This window comes from Passer montanus, unplaced genomic scaffold (assembly GCF_014805655.1).
Source record: "Passer montanus isolate IOZ18808 unplaced genomic scaffold, ASM1480565v1 scaffold47, whole genome shotgun sequence".
NCBI lineage: Eukaryota > Metazoa > Chordata > Aves > Passeriformes > Passeridae > Passer > Passer montanus.
In genome coordinates, this window is record NW_024369596.1 from 6813017 (window position 1) to 6828628 (window position 15612).

Here is a 15612-nt window from a genome sequence, read left to right on the forward strand (position 1 = left end):
AATTCAGCCCACAGCCTGGTAGGAAAACTTCCAGTGAGGAAGCCTCAGCAGAAGGGGCTGAAAACTCAGCTTTGCAAAAATCCAGCTGAACTAAGCAGGGATCCGCCAGAAAATAATCTCAGACGTGGGGTCCAGGAACGTCGCTCCAGAGAAAAATAACTGCTACACAATGTTCCTAGGCAAGGCACCTACAAATATTTTTTTCCCCTCTGCCACTCTCCAGCCCTTTGCGGCTCGGGAATAGGTTTGACGCCGGTCGGGGAAAGCTGTCGGGGCCGGGGAGGCGGCACTCTCCTCCGGCAGCCCGCATTTTAACTTTTTTAGATAATTACAATCTAGAGAAGAGGAGGAAGGGGACAAGAAGGGGGAAAAAAAAAAAAAAAAAAAAAAAAAAAAAGGGGGAAAAAAAAAAAAAAAAAAAAAAGGAAAAAAAAAAAAGCCACACACCCCAGTATCTTAAAATAGCGAGCAGGGAGGGGAGAGGAGCGGCGGATCCTCCCAGCGCGGCGCAGGGTAACAATGGTGCTGGCGGGGAGCAGCGGGCGCCCTGATTGACAGCCCGAGCCTCCTAAAAAGGCCGCGGAGCGATGGGAGAGATGCTTATCGGCGGCTTTATATAGCGGGGAGCCGGCGCCGCGCAGCGCGGCCAGGCTCGGGGACAGCGCGGACACAGCGCGGCCAGGCTCGGGGACAGGCTCGGCGAGCCGGGCGCCCATGCGAGCCGGGCGCGGCTCTGGCCGCCCCGCAGGGGTCCCGCCATGCACGGCCAGCCCCAGCAGCAGCCCGGCCCGCAGCCCCCGGCGCGGCTGCCCGCGCCCGGCCGGCCCAAGGCAGGCAGGAGGCGCTACAAGACCTTCATGATCGACGAGATCCTCTCCAAGGAGACCTGCGACTACTTCGAGAAACTTTCCCTGTACTCCGTGTGCCCGTCGCTCCTGGTCCGGCCCAAGCCGCTGCACTCCTGCGCCGGTAAGCCTGAGCCCAGCCGTGCCCGCGGCGGGGATGCGGCGGGCGCGGGGCCGGGGGTGTCGGGCAGCGCCTCCTGCATCTCCCACTCCCAAACCCGCCTGAACGAAGCCCGGCTTTCGCACTCCATCCCCACTGCCTGGGTTTGCCAGCGCTGGGATCGTTGTTAGTTACTATCAGCACCTAGCAGCTATCAGTTAGTTACTATCACTTTTTAGTTACTATCAGTGTGTAGTGGTGGGGTTCAGTCCAATCCGGGGTGTGCCTTGGAGCCAATATATCAGTGCTAATGATAACGAGTTAAGGAGATCTACAGGAGTCCAGCTCCTGCAGAAATTGTCCTTCATCTTATGCTTTTTGAAACCTTCAGTGTTTTTTTCATATATCTGTGTGACATATGAAAGTGAGTACAAAGAAATTAATAGAAATATTGTGAAAAGGGAAAAAAAAATATCTATAGAGGCACAGCTTTTCTACCCTAAATTCTCTTTTTCTTTGAAAGAACGTAGGTTATTTCTAACAGCAAAGATGGGGAAATACTTGTAAAGATTTTGCAGACACCGCACATAAATGCGCACAAACGGCTCTGCCCTGCACAGGCAACACAATGAGCAATCGGGTCTTGACCATGGGCATTATAAAATTTCACAAGCAGACTGGTCTAATGTGGGCATTTAAAAATCCACATTAAAAGTAAAAATGGTATTCTTAGAATACATTCCAGATTTTAAAAAATATTTTTTAAAATCCCCTTTTCTGGTGAAGCAAACAGTTTTCCAGATTTCTGTTCTTCCCATAAGGCCATACCTCCAATGGTAACACATAATGTGTCAAGAGAAATGAGGTGATGAAACTGCAACTTAAAAATGGATTCTTCAAAAAATCTTATCTATTGAAAAATATTTGTAAAGGACTAATTACCAATAAAAATAATACCTATTTCAAGGTCATAGAATTATATTTTTCCTCTTTCTCTTTGCTGGAAATGTTCATTTTGCCCTTATATTAGGTTGTGTTTAAAACCCCAATGCCTGTCCTTTGGCTTAGGTTTGCTGGTTTAGTTTGAGGTTTTTTATTGCTGCATATAAATAAGAAAGATCTTTTCAGCTCTTAGCAGAGCTGTGCTGATAGAAAACTTGCTGTTAGCGTACCCAAGAGTTTGACAAGTAGAATAAATCCTTGCTCCAAGCATAAATCTTCCTTCAACCTCAATATTTATTTTGTAAATACTAGTTATTAAAGATCCAGGAGGGATTAGGAGGCTGGATCAGAATTAAGACCCATGATGACCAGCTTTTGGGAAGAAGTTGCATGGACAATTTGATCCTCCATCAACATTTATTTCTTCCAGCCGATTTGTGCGTGACGTCCCTTGCCTTCCCTAACTAATTGCTGACATATTTTATATAAGAACTAGTTGTTAATCAAGATACTGCTGACAAGGGAATTTTTGAGAGCTGATCTCTCACTACTGCATAGTGAAATTCAGTGCTTGGGCCAAAACGTCCTGAAGGGGTTTGGTGTGTGGCAGTGACGCACGGAGCGCCTGATTCTGCCTGCAGACCGCAATCCACCAGGGTAAGGATACCAAGCCTCTTGGCTTTTCTCTCTTTCTGTACAGAAAGAGGAAGAATTGAAAAAGCAAGTCCCTTTAGCCTGCGAAAGGAATATTAACCTCGATATCATCAGTGTCCAGAAGCATGTACATCTACCTCAGCATAAAAATTACGGTCTGATAGATCCTCAGGACTTTGGATGGATGAGGTGCTTCCTAGTAGCTGGTTTGATTCCCACCACCCTCCATGAAAAAAAAAGAGGAAATTTTTAAAAATACATAGTTCTGGGTCAAGTATAGCAAGCATTGTCTTTGCAAGAATGATGTATATTCAGTAAATAATCATTAATAATCCTCATATGATTCAGCAGTGGATTGAGAGTGATGCTAGTGAGTCTCTTGTGGTTGCTCTTCAATTAAAGCCTTATTTCTCTTTGTGCCTGGGATCTTTAATGAATTTGCCCTCAAGGTTGTGTTTCTAGCCAAGCTCTGGCCTGTCCCTATGTGAGTCCGCGTTGTGAATATCTGCTTCTAATGGACTAAGCTGTATGGAATTGCAGCATTTGTGAAGTGAAGTACAGAGATTTGCTTGTGGAATTAAAATCACAAGGGAAATTACTATCAATTCCACACTTCCAAATGGTCAGATTCTAAGGTATATAGGCATAATTCAAGTCTTATGTGTATTAGGCAATGGGAATTTTTTTTTTAATGAAAGGAAACTATTGGCTAAGAAATGGACAATACCGCAAGAGGTATCTAAATGTGAAAGAATTTGGAAAATACCCCGTATAAATCTGTAACTGAACTAAAATGAAGTAAAAAACCAAACCCACAAAGACACACACACACACAGTGAAAATAATCTAAACGAAACTCCTCCCAAACTTCTTGGGGGCTAAAGGCTACAGAAATATAGCACTATAGAAATACTATATGGCATTTAATTTACTGCCTGAGTTTCATTTGCCTGCGGAGTTCATCAGGAAGGGAGTGAGCACTTCGTCTCTTCATGATCTAAGAAAACGCGTCTTAACCTAAACCACAGAGATTTGTTACTGTACTATCATAGCTTGGACTTGGGAGCGTTTGAAACAGTGATGAGTAATGAGTTACTCCAGCTGAACATCTCCTCAGTGGCTTTTTCTCAAGGCAGGAATCAGGGTTTGAGACATTTTCATGGGCTAAAGAGTTAATATTTCTTTCATCTTGGGTGAAGTCAGAGAAGGCTGATATGCCTTTATAATTTATTTGGAGCTGAAAGACATAAGATGTTGTACTTGTGCAGCGTGTGTGTTCAACAGCAACCCTGGTTAAGTGAAGAGAGATCAGAAAACTTTGCTAGCCCAGTAGAAAAGAGTTTTTCTTTTGGCTCTGATGAATATTTAACTGAGTGCATCTGAATTGGAACAAAACAGATTTGTCAAGTAGAAGCAGAAGGAGGTGGAAGAAGCATTTGGGACTTTTCTGGTGAATCTTGAGGTCGAAGACTGACATTTTAATTGTGAGGAGCATTTGTCAGGTCTAATGCAGAGCTCACCAATGTTGCCAGGGAGATTCCCATTGAAGAGAGCTTGGAATAAGCCCTAACCCATTTTTTAAAAGTTTTTTTAAAGAAAACTGCAGTTCCCTGTGAAACTGTTCCATCATTATTTTAAAGTTCAGTATATGAACATGTATTTATGTTTATCAAGCCAAAAAAACACGGCTAAAACAGTAACAAATCTATAACAAAATGCTATCTGGGTTCAGAGCCATTATGATTAAAATTTTAAAGACTAGAAATATTTTCAGATGGTGATTAATGCCACTTTGATTTATGAATTTTTGAGCTGTGATGGCTGAGTGAAAATAATATTTATCTTGTTTCATTACAGTTGTATTTTTATTGGCTTTTCATACTATGTTACCATTAATTAATTTGTATAAGTAATGATACACTGTTCATATGCTTGGATTGTTGCAGTGATTGCTGACAGTTGCTTTTCCACTGAGCAGAGTCCTATAGAAATCAATTTTCAAATTGCAATTTAAAATTTAATATTTCAATTAAAAATATTTGTAGGCAAGCCTACTCCAATTCTAATTTGTTTCCTCTATTTTTATTATGTTTGTTTAGTGATAGATTTAGAACCCAGTTGCCTTATTGGTAGTTTTAGGCATGGTAAAAAATCAAAGGACACTGACAGCATGCAGTGTTAAGAGGTTGAATTAGAAAAGTTACTTATTTGTCAAAGGAACTAAAATAGTTTGAAAATTAAAACTAGGCTGAGGTGCGGAGGGGAACAGTGTATGATCCTTGGTCTTACTGGAATTTGTGACATTGTGGGTTGGTAATAAGTAATATTGGTCTTGGATGGCCTTTTTAAGCTCTCCAAATGAATTGAGATGGCTGGATTAGAAAGAATCGCATTGCCTTCAATGGCAGAGTTCAGTTATTTCAGCAAAGTTGGTAATACAAATTGTTAATTGTCTGTGATGTGTATTCATTTGTACCAGGCCCTATTCCAGCTCATTAAAAAACCCTCAAATTTGAATGTATCTTAGTGGTTTACAATTTAAATCCTAATGAGCAGCAGAGTAATTTATGTCTATGCCAAGGTTTTTTACTAGTCCATATCTCAGGTGGGGCTGTGCTGATTTCTCTTTAATTGCTATACCAGAACAACACCTCACAAGGCAAAAATATGCTTTGGATCAGTGTGGCCTTGTTTGTTTTATGAGAAAATTGTCTGCTAAGATATAAAATATGTATCCATATGTTTTAGGGGAGTTGTGCTGAAGAGGATTCTACTGCTACATGTACATTTGAAAGCGCCGTAACTTCAGGAAGTGAATGCAATCTTAAGTTTCTCCGCTTCTTTTTTTGCTTTTTTGAAAATTTACTACTCTTCTTGCTGGTCTGTGCAAAAAGTTTCCTTTAAAGAACATTTATTATTATTATTATTATTATTATTATTATTATTATTATTATTATTTGCTCTCTTGAAATAATTTTTGGGATTTTTAGTTTGGTGATTGGATTTTTTGGTTTGCTTGGGTTTGTTGGGTTTTTTTTTAATTTAAAGCGTTCAGGATTTGTGCGGTTGGGATTTTAATGTAGGCAGGTGTCTAATATAGTTCACATCTTGAATTCTTTTCTTCCAGTTCCATGTCAGTCTTCTGTTGTTTTATCTTAGGATGAACTTGGGAGCTGGTTTTTCCAAAGGGCTCTTTTGAACCATCATTTTCTTTGTATAAATTATATTTTCTGGATTAAACTCAGTGGTACTTCCAGCCACTGGGAAGTGGGGAATTTGGGGAATCATTGCTTGGGAGAAAAACAAGGTTTGGTTCTTCTGGCCCTCACCCAGTCTCCTCAGCCTTTTTAGGAAACCATAGTTAGAAAGTAGATTTATTGTGAAAATAACTCCATTTTTATGTGCAACCTCACAACAAAAGATTCCTTCTGATTATCTTCTAAAAGGCCTTGATATGGGCAAGGATTGATTTTGCTGTGGGACGTTACTTAAAATTGGGGTGGAAGCTATTTCTGTGGCTTAAATACCTGCTGAATCTTTTCCTTTACATTGAACAGATTTTGTTATGGAATTCCCGAGGGAAGGCAAAACACTTGGGAAAGAAAAAGGGATTCCGTGTAGTGTGTGTGTTCCAGCACGGGGAAAAACGAAATGCCATCCATTCATCATGCTTCCAGTCTGGAACATGACAGCTGGTTAAATCCTGTTGAATAAAGCTGATGTGGAGTGGTGGGGGCACCTTCTGCCAGGCTCACTTGGACTCGAGTGCGTCCCGCCTTCCCCGAGCCTGGCATCTGCAGCTGGGGTTGGACTGTCATCCCCCAGGACACTGCCGGCAAGGTTACGGCAACCCAGGCAATAGTGCAAGGTCTCCTGTACTGTGTGAAGTGAGTACTCAGGAGACCTCATGGCTCCTGAGTCCATGAAAAACCTGTGTCCCAAAACACTGAGGGAAGCAGGCCAAAATGAATCTGTGTTTATACAAGAGGTGCCAACCTAAATTGCAAAGATGAAAATGTGTCCGTGTGGAAATCTGCATTGCTGCCAAGGCTGTTTGGGATTTTTGCTGATTATTTGTAAAAACATATGAAGAAAAAAAAAAAAAAAAAGATACTTTGATAACTGCCTGTATTTATTTGGTTTAACTTAAAAAGATCAGTAGAATTCTATAGCTGAGTAGCAAAAAGTAAAGGCAAATTAGAAAGGAGTGCTATTAATCCTGAGAAATACAAAGTGCTTCCTCTGGAGATGTCTTTGATCCAGTATTTCTGAAGCTATTGAGTATTTTTAATTGACATAAGATAGTTCAGAGATGACATTTCTGCCTAGAAATGGCAGAAGGTGCAGTCACAGTTACCCTGCTGTCTCTGAGCATTCCTCTGAAAACCCAGAAAAGTCAGGATTTCCTGTCAGAACTGTGTCCCTGCTCCTGTAGTAGGATTTATTCAGCTGCAACATTGGGAAAATCTGAGTTTTCTCAAACTCTCCAAAATTCCCTGTCTATTTTAGCCCTACAAGGGAAAGCCTGTCTGTGGATGAGGAGCACTTCATCAACTGAGGTAAACAAAACAAACTTATGAACTGAAAGTAGATTCCTCTCTCAGTGCTGTAGACTGGGCACAACAGTTAATTTTAAGAAGCCTAGTGCTTTTCAGGGTGGCCATCTTGAGTTTTAAGTGTTTGATGTCTTTAGCAGAAAATTTAGTTCAGAAATGCCCAAAAGTGGCATATGGGGCAAAATAATAATGGGCTGGGTGATGATAAATGGATACTTGGAGAAATGCCTGTTAATTTTTTTCTGTTGGATAATATACAGTACTAGATGTGGCATTTCAGAAGGAAACCCAGATTCAAATCTGGATTTGAAAGCAGATCTCAGGACTGAGCAGAGAAATCTGTATCTAAAGAAATTCCAGAGCTAGATATTAAAATATCTGTAACAAAGACTGACTTTGCTGTCTTATCTCAGTACTGTTAATAGCAAATGAAAGGATTTAATGAATGGCAAAACTACGGTGAACAAACCAGAAGATCACACCCCAGTGATTGCAATAAAACCTATTGTGGCAAGTAATCAGCATTGTGGTTGTGGTTGGGCATGAATAAGCATTTGTGGAGGAATGCTATAATAGGAGGCATTAATGAATCTGGGATTCCACTGGGAAAATTACACCTACGCCTCATTTTCTAAAGCCTCATAGCTGGCACTGAAGCACAATTTAAATTCATCTGCACAGTGAGTTGAGTTTAAACGTAGCACTTGCGTTAAGTGTCCTCAATTTGGCCACTGCTCATGGAGACTGTGCACTGCAGACTGAATGCCATTATTATTTTGAGGACTTTTGTTTAACTTTCCTCTGTAGAATGCAGGAAAAGACCGTCTCATCCTGTAGAATCAATGACGCTCAGCATTGGTGCCTTCAGGACAAGCTGGGCATGAACAGGGGCAAAAATCCCTGCTGGGGAAGGTGAGGAAAGGAATCGAGACTGTTTGGAGCTGATGTGTTGTGTGGAGCTCCTGTCTCTCCACCAGGCTTGGGGAGCAGAGCAGGGCAGTAACTAAGGAGACTTTGCATTTTCTTCTGTTGTGTTGAGGAGTACATTTCTTTGCCATCTGGGTGCGGTGACAGATAGCTCCCTGGATCACAGCTCTGGCAATGTATGGATCAGGGCGTTGATCCATGTCCAGGATGGATTTTCTGCTGATAGGAGTGTTGTGAGCAGGTTTGAGTAATGGAACAAAATCTGTGCCTTTCCAGCTCAAAGTCACTTCCATGCCCTCGGTGCAGGCCTGTGGGGAAGGCACATTTGCATGGAATGCACACAACGGATAGCAGAGCTGGAACTGATCGTCAGGTCGGGAACTGAGCTCTGGAGGCACTTTCTCAATGCAGTGGCTTAACTTTTTTCTTTAAAAAATGTTGGGCTGGAGAAAGGTTCTGCTGTGGTTGCTCAGAGGATTTAATTGCTTGATTCTGTTGATCTGTTTCTTCTGCTCAGCCCTTGATAAGTTGTCCAGTGTCAGAAGTGACTGCAGCCCTGCTTGGAGCCACTGGAAACCTGGCTTTGCATTTGCAGGCCATGTACAAAATCTCATCATGTACAAGTGAAAATAGAAGTCAGAAAAATTGATCTTTTGGATTGTTGGTAGATTGAAGAAATAATCATTATGTGTCCTTTTCAATTCAGAGCAAAGAAAATGCTATAAATTTATCTTGACAATGGAGAGGTTTTAAAAGTGTGTGTATGTGTAAAATCAGATAAAATACGCCATCAGGAATAAAATACTGAAAACTTATCTTCTAATAGCTGAAGCAAAACTTTATAGCACTTTCGTTTTTATGAGACATTCGGCAAAGCAATGGAGTTACTTTCAGTATTGCAAAATTTTATTTATTTTCTTTTTCAAGGAGAGAAAGTTACAACCAAACATTTTCAGTCTTTCCTATTTAAGAATTGCTCCAGCTAGATTGCAGAATCCAGAATATGTTCAAGAGCTTCACTTGCTAGGAAGTAACAGTTCCTTGGAAAATTTGGGACCTATTTTGTGATCTCACTTGTATTTGTGTAAAGTTTGTAATAGAATAGGATCACAAGGACAATCTAATGGGAGCTGAGCAGTAGAAGTCTGGTGTTATCCATTATTTCTTGGGTTCCCAGGATTGTGGGAGAATTTAGCTGAGAGATTTCTAGCCTAGAATTCCCAAAGCTACATTTTAATGGCATCTTAAAAAATATAGAGATTTGGTATTAGGACCTGGATAAGAAAGTAATATATAATATTTTCCATTTTCCAGTATTTTCCCTTTTCCTCTCATGCACCTTTACGTTTTCACCCATTTTTGGCCAGAACACAGCTCAGAACAACACCCAGATAACAGCTGCAGGTATTTCAGGTATTTGGGAACAGCTGAGATCCATTTAAGTAAGTAAAGAGATGGGTGAAGAACAGTCTTAAAAAAAAAAACAAACATCTTCCTGAATATGGACCACTGTACTCATATCCAAAATCTTTGGACTGCAGGTAGCACATCCAGAATATTTAAGCTCTGTCTAAAACACAGAACCTGAAAGAACCTTAAGAGATAAAGCTGCTTTGTTTTTCATTAAAAAAAAAACAAAAACAAAAACAAAAAAAAAACCACAGTTTTTTTTTTCCTTTTTATTAATTTTTTAATTTTTTTTAATGAAAGGGAAAAAAACAGTTTTCCAGAACTTCCCATGCAACACAATTGCAATTCCCTTTGGAGATATGATAATAGAAAATTTGCAAATATATGGTCTTTTTCTCCTAGCAGCAACCTTTCAGTGACCTTAATGTGTTTGGATGTGTATGTTCAGGTCTTGTAAATTTTTTGACATGCCAGTGGTTTCTACTCCTGTAGTTCATTGTCTGTCTCCAACAGGACTACTTGCAGAGAAGAGGTTGAATTGGAAGTATTTATATTTGTCTTGTTTTTTGGATTTTCATCAGAATAAGAGAATTTTCCATGTAATCACTTAGTCATCTTTAAATATTTGGCGACCATTTGCCTTTGGATATTTCTTTTAATGATTATTTTGCAAGTCACAGAACAGTTAATGGCTATGTTTCCTGCCACTGAGTTGTTTGGTTTTTTTTCCAAACTGGGATTTATTTCAGCTCACAGGGATTGGATTTCATCTGAATTTAATTTTAATAGACATCTTGAGAATTAATGTTGAAGCAACAAGTTCCTATACCTTTGAGTGTGCAGGTGACTATTGCCACATCCAACGTGGAGCTGCCTACGTTGATCCCTTAAAAAACAGAGCTCTGTTGTGTAAGCACAGAAGGGTTGAAGCCTTAATAAAAACATGTCCTTTTCTTTTAGAAGATAGAGAAATGTGCATGATATGTTTCTGGTTACTTAAACAGGGTATTCTATGACAGATTAACCTGTCATCTTTGAAATGAGATTAGCAGTAGTGGTACTTTATTATGCATGTTGCACATAACATGATATGCCTTATGGAAGGCCTAGTGCTCTGGATGGTGTTTCATCCTGTGACTCAAAGAGGAAAAATATGAAAAGAAATAGAAAACAATAATGTAATCATGGATAGAATAAAATGGTGTGAAGACTGAAGCAAATGGGATTTTTTTGGCCAAAAAAAAATTGTGAGTGCTTGTGAACGCATTTTGCTTCACCCTTCTGCCTGTTTTGTTCCAAGCCTCCTCTTGACAGCTTTGCTAACAGTTCATTTTGTTCCTGTGGTGACTAAGCGATGGAGGAGCTGATATATGGAGATTTCTGTGGATAGTACCAGGAGGTTTGGGGCTCAGCTGTATTGTGCTCTTTTGGCTTTCCTCGAACAGGTCTGGTTTAGGTGGCTGCATATGGTGAAATTCTTCACCGAGGGTCAGGAAGCTGTGCCAGAAGTTAAAAGGGTTGGTTTCACCTTGTTGCAATAAATTACGGAGCAATCATAAATGATAGGAAGGAGTTTGATGAAGTGGGTGAGGAACAATTGATGGATTACTTTAGTTAAAATTACTTAGAGCCCAGTCCAACTCCCACTGAAGTCAATTAAATCGTAGCTGGATCAGGGCCAGAATGAGTCAAATTCAATTATGCCTTAACTGTAAACATTTTAAAGCACATTACTGTAAGGTAGTTCAGCACTTAAATTGCATTAAAACAAAAGCATTTATGAAATCCCGACTGATTTTATTTTATTTGTACAGCACTATTAAAAGCCTTTTTCTTGTGGCTGCGACAGAGACCTCTTTGGCTGGTGCCCAATCCCCAGAGCACCTGTCTGTTGTGAAGAGATGCCACAGCCATTGGAACTGTAGATGAATTTGTCCATCACGGACGTGCTGCTGAAGTGATTGCAGCAGAAGAGGCAGCAAAGATGACTGAAAGGAGATTGAAGAAATCCCACTGCTGTTTCATCTAATTGTCAAGATTTAGAGAGCTTACTTGTTTAAGTATCAGCTCATAAATTAATGAAACTTTTACATGAGCTAATCCCAAATTCCAAAGCTGGAATGGTTATGAGTGCTCATCTGTTTCTCAGCTGAACAAAGTACAGCATCCAATTATTATTTAAAAACAAATAATCTACATGGTAAAATGGTGGATTTAGAAATGAGTTCAAGTATGGCAGTGTTTTCACAAAATTGGGCAGATTATATTTTAAATAATTATTATTATTTAAATTGCAATTCACATGGTTCCTTTAAGACAATTTATGTATTTTTAATACATTCAGGATTAATTCTTTTCATTTATCATCAGAAATTTCCCTCCCTATCCATTTTCCAGCAGAGCCAGGGAGCAGCTCTGAGCTGCAGATGTAGGGTTTCCTGGCTTGCATTTGTCTGACTGTCTTGGGAAGCCAGAGCTCCACATCCCAAGTGCCATCCCATCAAAACCTTGGGTTATGGCAAGCTGTGCAGACAGCAGGGAATGTCTGTGCACTGGGATCATTCCCATCTCTGGGTGAGCTAAATTCATCTCTGCACAGACAATTTCCCAGCCCATGCCAAGTCTGCAGGTGTGGGATAGATCTGGCTTGGTCTCTGTCTTTGTCGCAGTTGTGCTAAAATGAAAGATAGGGCCTGATCCTGGTTTTCATGGCATGACATCACTTTGGGTCTGTGAGAGGTTCTTTGTGGAGGATGGAGGTGCTGGCCATGTGTGGAAATGGAAAAGATGGATTTGACTGCATGCCCAGCTGGCATGGGGGAGTGCTGGAGTGTCTTATTGCTGTGTACTTGGCTCCATGAATTGGGCTTTGGTCTGGAAATCTCAGTTTGGCAAATCATTTCCTTTTCTTTTGTGCTGTCACAGTTTTTGTAATTGTTTTGTCCTTTCTGTTTTCCTTGTTTTCTATTAATAGCAGGATCAATTAATAGCTTCCACTGTCACATTCTACTGAGTTGGCAACTATGAAATAGAAATTTGGCCTTCAGAGAAGGGGAAAAATACACATCCAGGAGCTTTTATCAGGAAAAAGGGACAGCACTGTGATAAACCTTAGCACAGGACTTCTGCGGCACATACTCAACCATGGGAAAATACTGTCCTTTTTCTTCCCTGTCACGGAGCAAAACCACTGCCAGGAGAGCAACAAGGCACCTTGATGGCAACTGGTGACTCTGTGGCTTTAATATGTTTGAAAAAGTTGATTTCTGTGATCCAGGCCTTATTTCTCCCTTTTCAGTATTAGCACAATTAATCATGATACAACTCGTAAAAATGCATTAAAATCAGTTGGCAGCTTTTTAAAACGCGAGCATTGCTGTTCCCTCCTCACAGACCGTGCTCAGCACAGCCTTGGCTCACCACCAAGCTCAGCTTTGGGGGTTCCTTTGGAAAAGCAAACCCCTCAATAAAGCTCTCACCTGCTTGTGGTTTTTATCTCTGACCTTCCACCCACAAAACAAAAGTGGTGCTTTCCTGTAGTAGATTACAGGATAGAAAATTCTTTTGGCAGTGAAGGATACTGAGAAGCTTTTCATTCATCACAGTGTCTTGGTGGTGACTTCAGTTGAAGAAAACAAAACCTTTCCTTTAGAAGAAATACCTTGGGAAAACTCCTGATAGTGCTTCTACTTCTAGGAAGTAGAGCTAATGCTGAATTTCTGAGTACTTCAGGTGTGATTTTGTCCTGTGCAGGGCTGGGAGTTGAACTTGATCCTTGTGAGTCTCTTTAACTCAAGATATTTTTTGATTTTAACTCCTTGCTGACGATTTGCTGGGACATATCCCACTCTACTCTGAACCAGTCATGCCTATGGAGCATTCACTGAGTATTTCTTATATATGGAGTAAATGATAATGGAATTACTGCCACCACCCATTGCTGCAATGTTAATTAATTGAGAAATCCACCCAGAAGAAAGTTGTGTTCATTTCCGGTACCTGGTGTGTAGCTTTAGTGTAATTTAAAATATGGGACTATTAATTTGTCTTCTCAAAATGTTTTTCCCCAAAGCCAATCATGAGTCATTTGCCTCCAGTAATTGATACCAACACTGGAAATATTTGTCCAGTTGATGACAACCTTAAGTGTTTGACAAATTATCAACTCTGGTTAACCTGGGGCCGGTTTACACCTCAGGAGAAAATTCAAATACACACCTCATCTAGTTTTTCTCCACAAGAATTTTCTTCATTGGGGTGTTTCACTTGTTACAACTATCAGTAAATAGTGGGACTTAGGTACTTTTGCATGCTGCATGAATGTCCAAATACTGCTTTTCTCAGGACCTCTGGATTTTCCTTGTGTCCCCACTTATTTTCTCCTTGAAGTCAATAGAAGTTTTTGGGTGTGTAGAAAAAGAAAAGGAATTGCATCAGACTGCAAATAAATGTGCATTTTCTGAGCATTCATTTATCTGGCAGCTTGGGACAGGCTGTGTTGGGAGCAGGGATAACTGAGTGGAGCTGGGTTTTGCAGAGCCAGAGAAGAGCTGAGAGCTTTGCAGGCAGCGCTTTGTGCTTGGGCCATCCGTGCTTGGCTTTGTCCTTGAATTCATATGTGACATGGAGCCAGATGAATTCTTCATCCTTCCCATTTTTTAAAGAAAAATGGTGGTTCTTTACACATTAGCATTTTAAATTCCTTTACTAGGAAATGTAAGAGAAGCCTAAAGTCATATGATCAGTGGGGACTGTGTATGTTTAAGTGCGTTCTTCATGAGTATTAATTAAGTACCAGTAAAATTCTGGGTTTTTTTCCCAGCAGAGGGAATTCTGTAGGAAGGAAGAGACTTCCCCACAAATCACTTTAAGATAGGTGTTAAGACAGAACCATATTTATTACTTTGCAAAAGTTTCAACTCTTTCATCACCATTTTTTATCCATTCTTTGTGTCATACTGGGTTTTTACATTCAGTCCATGCCCTGTAGGGTTCTTCAATTTGCTCTTTTGCTGTCTTCCTTCCCTTATCTCCCCTTGAGCTCTTTGTTCCCTCAGCACAAACTGCACCTGAGAATGTTCGAGTTCAAGTCGAACTTTTGAACCCATGATGTCAGGTTGGTTTGGAATTAGGCAAAACCAGTTTGCCTATCCCTCACTGCAAAAGGGTTAATCCTCTAAACTATTGAGAGACAAGGGCAGGGAATTGTGAAAGGAGCCCCTGTTTTATAAGCATTTGTATTGCCAGTGCTTGAATGCCCGTAATAAGCAGGTTGTGCTGTGATTAATGACTGTGTTTTACATGCTGACGATGGATGATGTGTCTCATTGGAAAAGCCATTTATTTTTATTCAGGCTCCTCACCCCAGCAGCACTGAAAATGAGATGTTAACATCCTGGTGGGAGTGTGTTGCATTCTCAGCAATTCAATGAAAGGTGACCCACCGAGAGGAAAAAATAATTTAAATTTGCCTTTCCCTTGCCTCCTTTTAATGTGTGAGAAGACAACTCATAAAATTATTTTTTCATACGGGATTTTTCTTTTTCTTTCAAGATTCTTCATTTGTTCCCTCCAAATTGGAAACAAGTAGGAATGTGTTGTCTTTTCTGAAACTTTATGTATTTGGAAGGGACAAGCTATTCAAATGCCTTAAACTTTGTTTTCTTAAATTTATTTTTAATAAAGGAGTAAACCAATTTGAAATCTTTAGGTATTTGAGCCAATTTTTGTATCAGATTATAAGTTTCTGATTTTGCTGCAGTTTCAATTGCACTTTTCCCTCTACTTTGTCATTTTGTATGTGTAAAGGATGTGGTGGTAGAGTGTTTGTGGTGGTTGGAATACACAGAGTATACACAGAACTCACCTTTTAATTAACCAACTATATATTTATATCCATATGGATTCACCATTGCATCCATCTAATGTCAAGTCTTTTAACTTCTGTAGAATGGCTTTAAGTAAGGAGGAAAAAGACTTTTAAAAGTACTTTTTCATTAATTGGAGAAAATCTGTTTCAAGGCGGTGAAATGGGATGCAGTGTCTGAGCAAATCTTTTGAAATCTCTACATAAAATTAAAGCCCTTGGATCGCCTTCCCATCAGATCTCCTGGAATGGAAACAGGGACAGCTGTGGGCAACGCATCAATACTTCAATAGACAGGAAAAATTAGTAGAA

At 40.1% G+C, this 15612-nt stretch overlaps 1 protein-coding gene across 1 annotated transcript in view; it reads left to right on the forward strand.

The window, feature by feature from the left end:
* The first annotated feature begins 476 nt into the window (after positions 1–476).
* The window catches only part of BARX2 (BARX homeobox 2), a 33369-nt gene continuing 18233 nt past the window's right edge, over positions 477–15612 (forward strand). The window contains exon 1 of the mRNA XM_039721945.1: positions 477–969. Within this exon, the coding sequence (XP_039577879.1) occupies positions 759–969 (211 nt within the window). The 5' untranslated portion in view covers positions 477–758. The remainder of the gene's footprint in view (positions 970–15612) is intronic.